Source organism: Leuciscus leuciscus, assembly GCF_965113295.1.
Source record: "Leuciscus leuciscus genome assembly, chromosome: 10".
NCBI classification, from domain to species: Eukaryota; Metazoa; Chordata; class Actinopteri; order Cypriniformes; family Leuciscidae; genus Leuciscus; species Leuciscus leuciscus.
In genome coordinates, this window is record NC_138734.1 from 1,147,016 (window position 1) to 1,161,021 (window position 14,006).

At 40.6% G+C, this 14,006-nt stretch overlaps 1 protein-coding gene across 1 annotated transcript in view; it reads right to left on the minus strand.

Moving 5' to 3' along the window:
- The window catches only part of shank2a (SH3 and multiple ankyrin repeat domains 2a), a 78,094-nt gene that overhangs the window by 3,150 nt on the left and 60,938 nt on the right, over positions 1 to 14,006 (minus strand). Inside the window, exons 17-21 of the mRNA XM_082182140.1 lie at positions 11,528 to 11,663; positions 6,529 to 6,606; positions 4,869 to 4,984; positions 4,406 to 4,520; positions 883 to 3,094 (exon numbers count right to left, since the gene is read on the minus strand). Of these exons, the coding sequence (XP_082038266.1) occupies positions 883 to 3,094; positions 4,406 to 4,520; positions 4,869 to 4,984; positions 6,529 to 6,606; positions 11,528 to 11,663 (2,657 nt within the window). The remainder of the gene's footprint in view (positions 1 to 882; positions 3,095 to 4,405; positions 4,521 to 4,868; positions 4,985 to 6,528; positions 6,607 to 11,527; positions 11,664 to 14,006) is intronic.

The following is a 14,006-nucleotide window of genomic DNA, read 5'->3' on the forward strand; positions in this document are numbered from 1 at the left end:
AGTTTCAGTGCAGCTTCAAAGTCTCGACACGATCCAGCCGAGGAATAAGAGTCTTATCTAGACAAACCATTGGCCATTTTATAAAGAAACCCAAAATATTTATATACTTTTTAACCACAAATGCTCATCTTGCACTAGCTGTAATGCGCCACACATTACGTAATCGCGTGATCCATTAAAAAAATATAGGATAGGGCGAAAAACTCCATCTCATTTTCTCCTCCAACTTCAAAATCGTCCAACATCGTTGTTTTACATCTATTTAACATTTTTTTGTAAGTGGCTTGCACGTTCGCTTTGTAAACACTAGGTCGGTACTTCCGCCTACGTGACCTTTCAACGTGATTACGTAATCGTTTCTTTTCGACTGAAGAAGGAAAGACATGAACATCTTGGATGACGTGGGGGTGATAAAATTATCAGGAATGTTTTATTCTGAAGTGAACTAATGCTTGAAGTCCAGTGTAGAGACACCTTTAGCTACAAATACAAGGATATTTGTCTAGGCAGGAATTCCAGTCTAAGCATGTGCTTCCAAGATCTTCTGAAACGGGTGTAGGGAACCTGCTGTGCTTTGACTCTTTTATCTTGTTAATCCGTCACAAATTTCATGAGATTCACATATGCAAAGCTTGTAACCATGCCCCTGTATTAAAAGATTATTTCACAGCTGTAACAATATTTGGATAACATTTAATCTTTTTTTATTTGTGTTGTCCTTGATCTACCCCTGGCGTGTCTAATCTACAATCTTTACACAGCTTGTACATACCTATAGGCCAGATACAGTCATACATTTGAATATTATATTGTGCAGGAATTTTACTTTCTTTTAAAATAAATGCCACATGAGACAGGCTAAGCTGTTATTGTGCTCCTCACCTTGATATGATGCTTCTGGATCCTGCAGGTGGGTCGAGAGGTCCTCCCTGTTTTGGAAATCTGTCCTTGTTGATCTGTTGAAGTTTAGAACTGAGTTCACTGATCACTTTGACATTAGGATCTGCATTGGGCAAGAGGGGGTTCGGGAGCTCATGGGCGTCTCCCCACTGTTTAGAGCCCCGCTGATCCAGCGCTTTGTGAGGCTCAGATTGTGCTACACCATCCACGGGTGGAGGTGGTGGTGGTGGCCGTCCAAACGACTCTATGCTCTCCTCTATCAAAGAGTTCCTGTAAAGTGCATTGCTTTTGTTGATTATGGGCTTCATTTTTGGCTTCGGTGGAACCGGCGGTCGCTCCACCAGAGTCTGCCCGTCTACATAGGCTATGTATGAGTCCTCAAGTCCCTCAAATGAAAGAGTAGAGATACTGGACATTGTGGAAATTGTGCTGTTTGCATCAAAGTGAGGATCCCCACTGTTTCGACTAAAAACGTCCCTAATGCCTGAGTCCGTGACAGGCTCGAAACTCTCTGGAGGTGGTGGAGGGTAGTTGTGGGGAGCCATGCAATTCACAAGCCCTGAAAGACACTTGGACTCCACACTGTTCATTGTAGAAGCATAAGAATGATAAACAGGCAAGGGTCCCCTTGTTGCATGACTCTTTTTCTGCTTGAGGATCTCTGCAACCTGGTCCTCAGGAACATCAATGCTGTTGGCGAACTCGAGAGGCGGAGGCAAGGGTTCAGGCAAGTCAAACTCCTCATCAATATCCACTGAGGTCATTGGGGGAAGAGGAATGCTACAGGAGAAGTTGGCAGGCTCCTCTACGGATGTGGCAGAGGTCCTTGTATGAGATGGCTGGGAGTTGGGGGCTATAAGTTTGTCCTGGGAATCAATGGTTGCACTGTCCATTACCAGGGACTCGTCTTGTCTGAATCCATCAGGTTGACTGTTCACATGTGGCTTGGTCTTATCTAGTGTGTGGACCATGAGGAGCCCCTCTGACTGTTGTTGTGATGTGCTATAGTTGTTCTTCATCTGCTCAGATGGATTACGTTCCTTTGCCTTTGTTGTGGCATGATTGGACTCTCTTGTGTGCCTTAACAAACCTCCACAATCTTTTGGTTGAGCTGTGGCAACAAAGCTGGCTTCAATATTGGACCGTAGCTTGGTGTCTATGAAGAGTGGCTGGTTGAGGTTTGCTTTGCGAGATTCTCCTTTAGGTGGAGGAAGAGGGGGTTGCATTTGCTCCTTCAGAGCTCTATTTCTGGCCTGGTGTTGGAAATCTCCATCATTGAGAATAATGGGACTGCCTGTGTTTGGGCAGTTCCCGGTGCGTGTTGTGAGGGGCTCAGTTGTTGGTTCGGGGAGGGTAAAGTCAGTCATGTTGCCTCGACTTCCAATTTGTTGGAACCCTAATAAAGGAGCCGGTGGAGCCATACGCTTTTCTAAACTCTTATCATAAGCAAACATGCCTTCATCTATGGACATAGACTGGCGTAAACGGGGGGTAGGGATAGATGAATCCTCGTCTCCGAGATCCATTGACAGAAAGGCATGGGAGTTCTTGCGTGCTTCTAGACGCTTCTCGCGGTCCCGTACGGCCCCGGCAATAGCAGCTGCAAAAGGGTTGCTCACGATAAACCCTCCGGTGTCCTCCGGTCGTAGCTGGCCTGGTTGCTCAGAAGTGGGAGTCTCAATTTCCATGCTACCTTCTCGGCTACTTTTGCCACTACTGCTAGTTGAAGGCTCTTTAACAATAATGGTTGGTATCTGGATTGAACAGGTTTTATCAGGGCTATCCTCAACATTTGGCTGCTTTATCAGTATACCCTTCCTGCGGGCTGGTTTTGGTGGGATGTACAAAAGTTTGCCAGCTGTGTCTGAGTATGGGTTCTCTGGCACATGGGCCCTGTTATGGGTACACATGTTTTGCTGGCTGGCTGGATAAGTCTGATAGTCGTATTGTTCAAAGTTCTGCCGATGGTACACTACCTGGTCTCTTTCTATAGTGTGGCATCTGCCTGTTGAGCTCTGTGTGTAAATGGACTGGTTGGGCTCATATCTCATAGGAGTACTGGGGTTGTAAGGTGGGGATGGAGGAGAGATGCCTGGAGGTGGGGGAATTTCCTCAGATGTGTCAGGCATTGAGAGACTTCTGGTGAACTTCAGCAGTGGAGGTATCAGTAACTTCTTTTCTTCTCCTGCGATTCCTGGAGAAAGGATCATGCAACATGTTTAGACTGACGCCTCATTAAGTTGCTTAGCCAACAAACAACAAGTTGCTTGTTGTTTTTGTTACAAACATATCCTCATAAAACCCTTTTCAAATCATGCAGATCAAGTCTGAGTCGACTCTTTTGAGTCATTGGTTTTCAAATAATTTTCATTTAAAAATTCTTTTAGAAATTCAATAAATAAAGTACTAATGATTTTAATAATTTTTTGACCAAATTTAATTTTGAAAGAGTTCTGAAGAAATGCAAAATGAAATTGAAGGGTAACACTAACCCTAACAGTCTACTAATACTCTAATGAGAGTTAGTTGACATGTAGCTGCAAAGTTACTTATAGTTAGTAGAATGTCTAAAGTGAACCAGCGAAATAGAGTGTAACCAATTGAAGAACTGGTTATAATTATAATATGTCTCTGTGTGTTTATCAGATGTTTCATAAAACATTAACCCAATACTAGGTATTTTTGTGAAAGTTCTCTGTGAAAATCTCATCCGGTTACACCCCTAAGGAGAAAGTAGTTCTACACACAAGAAACTTTTAGAGACTAAAACCTGAAAAATGTCTTGAGATGTTGTCCCCTTGGAATTATAAGGTTCTATCTACATTCTGAGCAGTTTTGAGATATTGAGCTTTAAAGTTTTTGCATTCCATTCGACTGTGTAGAAAGAACCTTTTTATTTTCTAAATAAAAAGTTCCAAAATATACACAACTTAAAAAACAACATCACATAATGTAAAGAAGTGGTCACAGAATAAGGCACAGAATAATTTTGACAACAATGTCAGATAGAACCTTATAATTCCAAGGGGACGATTTGGTAACTGCATCAGTGGACACTGAGTTATAGAAACAAAATGCACATCTGTGGTTCGCTTTGCATTACCACTGTGAAAAATGCATCCAATTTCTATAATTCAACAGTTCGTCATCAATTATCCGGTACATTAACATTCTGGCTTAACAATTAATATGTTTCCAAGGCCACCAGGAGTTGATGAGGTTCATTTTTACATTCAGTTGTAATCAGTACAAACTTACTGATGAATTATGGTAAATGTGTGAAAACATTTGCAGACTTGTTTACATAAAAATATGTGTCTATTAGTTCTGTATGAATACAATTTTAACATGCTTTGAATACATTTTTTTTATTTTTTTTATCATTGTTTCTGTTTGGTCAATGAGTGTCATGAGCGACTTTAACATGATTTTAATAAGAATCCTTTTCATTCATTAAGCAGCTGTGATGGGTAGAGGAAAAGGCAGAAATAGATTTTTTATTTACCAATGGATTTTTGTCTTTTCATGGAACTTTTTGGCACACGAACGTAACTTCCATGGGATCTCCCAGGAACATTAGGAGGAACTATAGCGACTCCTGGCCTTTCAGATGTGGACTGCTGTAAATCAGATTGATTGATTAGACCTCAATGTGCGCACACACATACAGACAGTTTCAGATAGTTTCAATTATCAATCACAATTATAATCTAACCCAGCTAACGGGGAACATTCTCAGAAGTTTCACTAACATTCTGGCAAAGTTATGAACAAACACTCTTCCATAATGTTTGCAGAATGATCAAATGGAATGTTCACATAACCAAGAAACGTTTTTAAAGCTTTTTTTTTTTTGGGACTGATCAGGGATTATTCAAAAATAATATATTTGATGGAATTTTTCAACAAATTTTTATTAGCTGGGAAAACGTGTAATTTCAGGCTCCAAGACAACAGGTGCAACTCACATTAATATCCGTGCATGTGGCCGAAACGCGGCTGGAGGGGCGGGGCTTGATCGTTGCGACTGCCGAGGTTTTTCCATTCGCTGGTTTTTGCAGATGCGCAGTCTCTTCCACTTTATCTGCAAAAGGCAATAATGTCTGAGGGACAGGAGAAATACAAATAGCACTCGATCTCTAACGCAGGCATCCACTCTCTGCAACAGTTGACCAGGGGGATCCTGGTCTGGAGTATGGAGCGCGCTCAGTGCGTGCATTTAAGCAAACCACAAACAAGGAACACAGTCAGAGACATGGGCACCAATGTACTATTATGACTAGGAAAATAAAAATGTTAACCACCAAAAATGTCTTCCACATTTGACTAAAACAGATTAAACCTTTCTAGGTAGGTCCTTAAGGGAACAAATTACAGCTTAAATCTTGATGGTATGAGCTTGTTTTGTATTTTTATATGATTTTAAGCATCTGTGCAGTGGCAGGGTTGTGAACCATTGCTTGTATCAGAAAATTCTAGTTCTAGTACCCACAGATCATTCAGATCTAATCGGTGATGAAACTCAAACGCCAATATTCCTGTAGTCACTGTCACCACTATCCGAGAATGTGACGCCTTCTTACAAAACAACCCAACATTGAGAAGCAGAAGGAGATTTGACTCCCTCGTCTCCTGTGCTCTCGTATCAAAATTAGGTTTGGGAATCAAGAAATGGACAAAGACAAAGAAAATGGTCCAACGCAGAAGTATAAACCTGCCTTTGGGGGAGATTACATCACTAACCCTAATATGAGCAACAGTAATAGTGTTGCTTTACTCAGAAGAGAGAACTTAGTCAAATAGCAGTGATGTTTTACTCACCATATGACTAATAAGTCAAACCTCAAATCACAGTCTTTGTTCAACCCACTTCCCCAAATAAGTGCAAGAATAGTACATTATAGAAATTGTGTCTATTTCCCGATTAGTGAGGTCAAACAATAAATATATGGGATCTAAATAAAAATCTGACCGTGATTAAACCAGAAAATCAAAGAATTAGTGAACAAAAACAATTTGTAAAGCTAGGTTTCCTAAACATTAGATCTCTCACACCTAATGCAGTTATTGTTAATGAAATGATCATATTTAATAGTTTTAATGTACGCTGCCTGACTGAAACCCTTCAGTTTTAATGAGTCTACTCCAGCATACTGTTATAAGCACGAGCCCCGTCTGATTGGTCTACTATCTAAGTTGTACTAGCTAAGCATTTATTGGTGGAGATTTTAACATTCACGTTGATAATTCAAATGATGCGTTAGGGGCTGCGTTTACAGATTTACTAAACTCCTTTGGGGTCAAGCAAAACATTATCATTTTAATCATACACTAGATTTAATTATATCGCATGGAACCAATCCTACTGATGTAGATATTCTACCGCAGAGTGAAGATGTCATTGATCACTATCTTGTAACGTGCACAAGCGTTATCGGCCAGGTGGAACAATTCTACCAAACACTATAGATAGATGGTCTATATCTGATAACAGATCACTCTTAATTGTAATGTAGACATGCATTTTCTGTAAAGCTGCTTTAAAACTATGTATTGTCAAAAGCGCTATACAAATAAATGTAAATTGAATTGAATGTTTTAAAGTAAGGCATGTAAGACTGAACTTACCTAGTTCTAGTTCAGATGTCATGGACTTGGATCTCATTGAGAGTGCAGTTGTTGGAGCTCTTTTGGGTGGAGGAGGTGCTACAACACACACACACACACACACACACACACACACACACACACACACACACACACACACACACACACACACACACACACACACACACACACACACACACACACACACACACACACACACACACACACACACACACACACACACACACACACACACACACACACACACACACACACACACACACACACACACACACACACACACACACACACACACACGTGACTCTTTACTTGCTTTCTGTATCATTTAATCTGTATCATATAGCAATATTTACAGTATAATAGCATTACATAACTTTAGATTTTTAAAAATGAACAAACATTCTGATTTCATAGGCCTGATTAAAGCACTCATATTAGAACATTTTCCATTTTCAGTAGTTATCATTATTTTTATTTTTTTTAAACATTACCTATACTGTTAGACTAAACTGGGACTCGTCACAGCACTTGCATATTGTTGTCCTATTGTTAGTTTAATTGCTTCTATTGCTCTCCTCATTAGTCGTTTTGGATAAATAATTAAATGTAAACCAGAACACCAGGACACACTCCAGGACACACTCCTGAACACACTCCAGAACACACTCCAGAACACACACCAGAACACACTTCAGGACACACTCCAGGACACACTCCAGAACACACACCAGGACACACTTCAGGACACACACCAGGACACACACCAGGACACACTTCAGGACACACTCCAGAACACACTCCAGAACACACTCCAGGACACACTCCAGAACACACACCAGGACACACACCAGGACACACTCCAGGACACACTCCAGGACACACTCCAGAACACACTCCAGGACACACTTCAGGACACACTCCAGAACACACACCAGGACACACTTCAGGACACACACCAGGACACACACCAGAACACACTTCAGGACACACTCCAGAACACACTCCAGAACACACTCCAGGACACACTCCAGAACACACACCAGGACACACTCCAGGACACACTCCAGGACACACTCCAGGACACACTCCAGAACACACTCCAGGACACACTCCAGAACACACTCCAGGACACACTCCAGAACACACACCAGGACACACTCCAGGACACACTCCAGAACACACACCAGAACAGACTTCAGGACACACTCCAGACACACTCCAGAACACACTCCAGAACACACACCAGGACACACTCCAGGACACACTCCAGAACACACTCCAGGACACACTCCAGGACACACTCCAGGACACACTCCAGAACACACACCAGAACACACTTCAGGACACACTCCAGGACACACTCCAGGACACACTCCAGGACACACTTCAGGACACACTCCAGGACACACTCCAGGACACACACCAGAACACACTTCAGGACACACTCCAGGACACACTTCAGGACACACTCCAGGACACACTTCAGGACACACTCCAGGACACACTCCAGGACACACTCCAGAACACACACCAGAACACACTTCAGGACACACTTCAGGACACACTCCAGGACACACTCCTGAACACACTCCAGAACACACTCCAGAACACACACCAGGACACACTCCAGGACACACACCAGAACACACTTCAGGACACACTCCAGAACACACTCCAGAACACACTCCAGAACACACACCAGGACACACTTCAGGACACACTCCAGAACACACTCCAGGACACACTCCAGAACACACACCAGAACACACTCCAGGACACACTCCAGAACACACACCAGAACACACTTCAGGACACACTCCAGAACACACTCCAGAACACACTCCAGGACACACACCAGGACACACTCCAGGACACACTCCAGAACACACTCCAGAACACACTCCAGAACACACTCCAGGACACACTCCAGGACACACTCCAGAACACCAGAACACACACCAGGACACACTCCAGGACACACTCCAGGACACACTCCAGGACACACTGACGTCGTCATACTCGATTCTAGTCAGAATGTGAGTCTGATCTGCTCCATTGGGCTGTGATTAAGGGGCATGTTTCAAACGAACCAGGAAAGAAAATGCCTCTGCACTCAATTGGATAGACCTACAACCAATCAGAGCAACGGAGTATCTACACATCTCAATTCTCCAGCGGCAGCCATCTTTGTTGTAAACGAATTCAACCCAAGCGCTCTTTGGTGACGTGGATGATTATGTTACTATTGATCATCTGTCCATCATCGTATAAAGCCCGCCCTGATAATCTGATTGGTCCGAACAGCTCTGGTTCGAGCATAGGTGCTCCACAACGGATCAAGTCCAGACTGAACTTCCCGACCTCAAATGTTGTGGGCGGGGCTAAGTTCGGCTGGCATCCAGGCTATGGATTCGCCAAAGCTGGAATTAAATCTTCATGTATTTACATGACATAACTGCATATTTGCTGAATGCAGACAGTATATGATAGAGTATCATAATGTTTGATTTTTTATAATTAGACAAGACTAAAAGACTTGTGTAGGGAGAAATGAACCTTGATAAACATCATGAGCTGCGACACAATTTTTTTTTATAAATCTCCTACATATCAACCGTTGGCAATGATTAAAGAAGCCAGGTGGGAAAACTAAACCTACCAGGAAACCTCAGAACGTTCTGTCAAAGTTATGAACAAAAGTTCTTCCAGTAACATTAACAGAACGTTTATTTAAAGTTATCTGGTCTTTAATAACGTTCTCAAAGCGTTAGAACAAAAACAGTATTACAGTTTTTCTCCATTGGTTTGGCTCATTTCTTGAAACAGAAATGACATTCTCAAAACAACATGGACAAACCTCCAAACCACTTGGCAATTGTTCACAACAGAATTTAATTTCTCATTCATTTCATCAAATTGCAAATGTCTAAGTACATGTCTCAATGTCTCAGTACATCTTTGCAAATTATTAAGTACAGGTAGCCTACATTTAGCACAATTTCCAAGTGAATAGATCTTGTTGATCTAAACTGATTGTTGATTCTCAGTCTAATGGTTGTTCGCTCCAAAACGTGTCAGCGTCATTTCATTGTATAAGTCATCACATGCACAATAGTCTGTTCAATTGTCAGAATTAGTCAAGAACATAATACCATGAATACCATATATGTATGTATGTATATATATATATATATATATATATATATATATATATATATATATATACAGTATATATGTGTATATATATATATATATATATATATATATATATATAATATTATTGGCCACCGGGCCCCAGGCCAGCGAGGGGGCAATATAACTATGTGGGCTGCCATATCTGAGAATGGTGTGGCCACTCACATCCCCAGTCTTGGCCCATACAATACACAGAAGCTCCTCATCTTCTTGGACCGCCTTCATTTTGATTTGATCCCTGAAAATGAGAGAGGCCTCGTAGGGCCTCACCTACCACAATATGTCATTGTATGGGACAATGTGAATTTCCACCATGGCCCGCTCATCAGGGCCTGGTTCACTACTCATCCAAGGATGGTCATGGTGTTCCTACCACCTTACTCTCCTTTCCTCAATCCTATTGAGGAGTATTTCTCCGCTTGGAGGTGGAGAGTGTATGAGCATCGGCCTCAAGATCAGAGGTCCCTGCTTCAAGCAATGGACGCTGCGTGTGAGGATATTACAGGAGATCAGTGTAGGGGATGGTTGCAACATGCACGCCGTTTCTTCCCTCGTTGCATTACAAGGGAGAATATACGCTGTGATGTGGACGAGAATCTGTGGCCAGACAGACAGCAGCGTGTGGATGGCCAGGAGGGTGAGGACGGTGGCCAGGAGAGGGAGGGTGAGGACAGCGACCAGTGAAGAACTGTTAGTTGTGAAACTCCAGCTTTATTTACAGCACTGTAGGCTGCATAATTTTCATTGTTTTTTGTTTGTGTGTTCAGTATATTATGCTGTATACATTTTCTTTTTACTCTGATGTATGGAAGTTACTTTATGTGTGTGAATGATAATGGTTACAATTTCCTTGGCAGTATGAGTGCAGTGTGTGATGTCAAACCTTGGAGGATACTCTTACCCTAAAATCCTATTTCTTTTTTTTCAGTTTTATACACAATTGTATTCTGTTAGCTAGACAAAAAACAGTACAGTAACCATTGTCAATGAAGGACTGGGCTAAGACTGAAAGGTGTACATGAGGGATATTTCAATGGTCCTCTGACATAGTGACAAAACATCTAAACATTTTGACTTGCAGTGCTTACACAATGCCAAAGGGACGAAGCATTTTGGGGGCACTGACTGTTTAAATGAGAAGGAAATTTAGTTTTGACACATGAGTGAACTGTTTTGGGAGAGGTATGAGCTTTTGCGGGTGAACCATGGTGTTGTGCCGAACCATCCACGTTATTTTGGCAAATGCACCAAGAGTGTTGAGAACGTCCAGTCTGTTTCAAGAAATGAGCCAAAGCAATTGAGAAGGATCTTTGCCATTTTCGTGGCATTGACTCTTTATATGGGAAACAAATTTAGTTTTGAAGCATGAGTGAACAGTTTTGGGAGAGATATGAGCTTTAGCAAGTGAGCTATAGTGTTGTGCTGAACTGTAACACTGTTTTGCCAAATGATCTTAGATTTTTGAGAATGTAATTTCTGTTTCAAGAAATGAGCCAAACTAATGGAGAAAAACTGTAATGGAACATTTTTGTCTGAAATGTTTCAGTTGGATGTTCATCTAGAGTTTTTTAAATGTTACGTTCAAAAGTAACGTTCCCATAATGTTTGAAGAATGATACAATGTAACATTCCCTTAACGGTCACATAACCAAGAAAACACATGTTTAAAGAACTGAACCTTCAGAAATAAAGTTAAAGTAAATAAGAAAATCGTTCTTAGAACATAATATTGTTGGCTGTGTATATGTATCTGTATCGGTCGAGCACTAGCAGTGTTGTGCGATTCCTCGAGGGATTGTCGTACCTTTTTTCCGGGTTTTGTCGTCTTGCTCCAGATTCCTGCTGACTCTCACCACTTTAATAACGAGTCGGTTTCCTCCGTGTTTAATCATGTTTACGACCTGCCGGTGCCCCATCTTCACCACATTCTGATGATTGACCTGTCACACACACACAGGTCAGAGTGTTACTGGGGAACAGTGATTACATCATGCAGATTATCTCAGCATACGAGGGAAGAGATTTAACTAGCGATGGAGAATATCTGCCCCATATTTAAAATCACAACCAGTGATGCAAATTAATAAGTCGGCTGTTTTCAGTGAATCGGCTACACGGCCTGAAGTGATCTGTGATTGAGTTGGATTGGTTTGTCCTGCTCTCTCACTGAACCCTGTGTCAGGATACTGGAGAACACAGAGAACTAACAGGGTCCTGATGACCAGAGGAAAAATAGCAGAATTGTGGAGATATTACTGAAATACAGGTTCGAGAAGCTGAATAAAAAATATCAATGCAAGTGAATCAATCATTTAATTAATTTATAATTTAATTTATACAGGTTCACATCGAGCTAAAAAAACATTTTAGTAGATTTATATATTAGTATTAATTCTTATTTAACAGTATGTGTATTAAATTAAAAGCTTAATATAAATTGTTATAATATTATTATTGACAATTAAAGGTGCAGTGTGTAATTTTTAGCGGCATCTAGTGGTAAGGTTGTGAACTGCACCCAGCAGAAGTTACGGTGGCCGACAGGAAGTGATGTCATCGTCTGAGATAGCAGAGTGTAGCCAGTTAAACAATGAGATTTCTTTACAAAGACAAATGAAGAAATTAGGTTAATTTAATTATTCAGTAAAACAAAATGTTATTGCAAATATTATTGTGACTTGTTCATCATTGTATCAGTGTTTTATTCGCTAGCTTTAGCTCGCTTCTCTGCACGAAGAACAACATAGTGACAAAACGCGTTTGTCCGTTCAGGGCCACCGTAGAAACATGTGGATGTAAGCGGCCCTGCGGTGTGTGTAGAGAGAAATGCCTCATTCTAAGCTAATAAACACACAACGCTTCATTATGTAAGGTCTTTATACACCACTGAAAACATAGTTATGTATATGATATTGCATTTCTGTCAACAGATCCTCCTAAATATTACACACTGCACCTTTAAGTGAATGCAATATTTTCTTTAAATATTGTCAACTCTTTCTTTTGAAAAGGTTTTGGATTTTTTTATCATATGTTAATTAAAAAAAATCTTGTATAATATGACTTGCTGTTTTTTTTGTATTTATATGATATTTGTATTTTTGTAATTTAATTTTTGCCATGAAAATAGCTTTGAATGCTGTTGAATATGTTAAAAACACAATTACATGTAACCTCATTGAATGGTCACAGGAATAGATATGGAGTAAATTGGGTTGAATATGTCACTATCTCCTCAAATGTCTTTCACTGTCATTTGCCTATATCGACCACCATCAACCAATAACATATTTTCTGAGCATCTCCATAATATTCTTAAGAAATGTGATGGTAAAAAGGAGTTAATACTAATGGGCGACTTTAATATAAACTGGGACAAAAAAACTGAGAGAAAAACACATAAAGAGATAACAAACAAATTAAATCTCTCCTGTAACATTGGTGTACCCCAGGGGTCAGTATTGGGCCCTATCTTGTTTAGCCTGTACATTAATGACTTACCTTCAGTCTGTCAGTCTGTTAATTTACAGATGTATGCAGATGATACAGGTCTTTATTTGCATACCAAGAACAAACAACAGGCTGCAACTAAATACACTTTTCTAAGAAATCCACAAGTGCACAGCAGGCTGATGTTTTTATTGAAGGAGAAAAACTCATGGTTGTGTCTGATTTTAAATACCGTGGTATTATTTTAGACTCTAATTTAACTTTTAAAAAGCATATTAAAAAGGTGGCTAATACCATCAGATATAACCTGGCTAACTTCAGACACATAAGGCTGTATCTAACCACAGAGGCAGCCAAACTTTTTATACATGCCATGATTTTTCCCCATATATCACTGTTTCACAAGCTGGTCCCAAGCAAACATGACAACTCTTAAACCAATAGAAACCCTTTATAAGCAAACTTTAAAAATACTAGATCAAAAACCTATCAGCTTTCACCACTGCCATATCACTACTAAATACAACTTATTCAATTTTGACAGTCTCTTACATTATTAAGATTCCTGCCTCATTTTCAGAAATGTACATGGGCTTGCCCCTCCAGCACTGGGTGGATTTATACAACAGAAGAGCAGCAGTGCAGGGCAACTAGGGCAGCCACTAGGGGAGCCACTATTTCTCCTTTATCTTCTTTTTTCTTTCTTAATTTGTTTTCTATCTTTCATGTATTCTTTTTTTATTAATGTAATATGATGATGTGTTGACCTGCCAAGGGACTACATATGAAAATGAGCTTCTCTGCTAACTCTGGTGCATTTACATTTTGTAAAC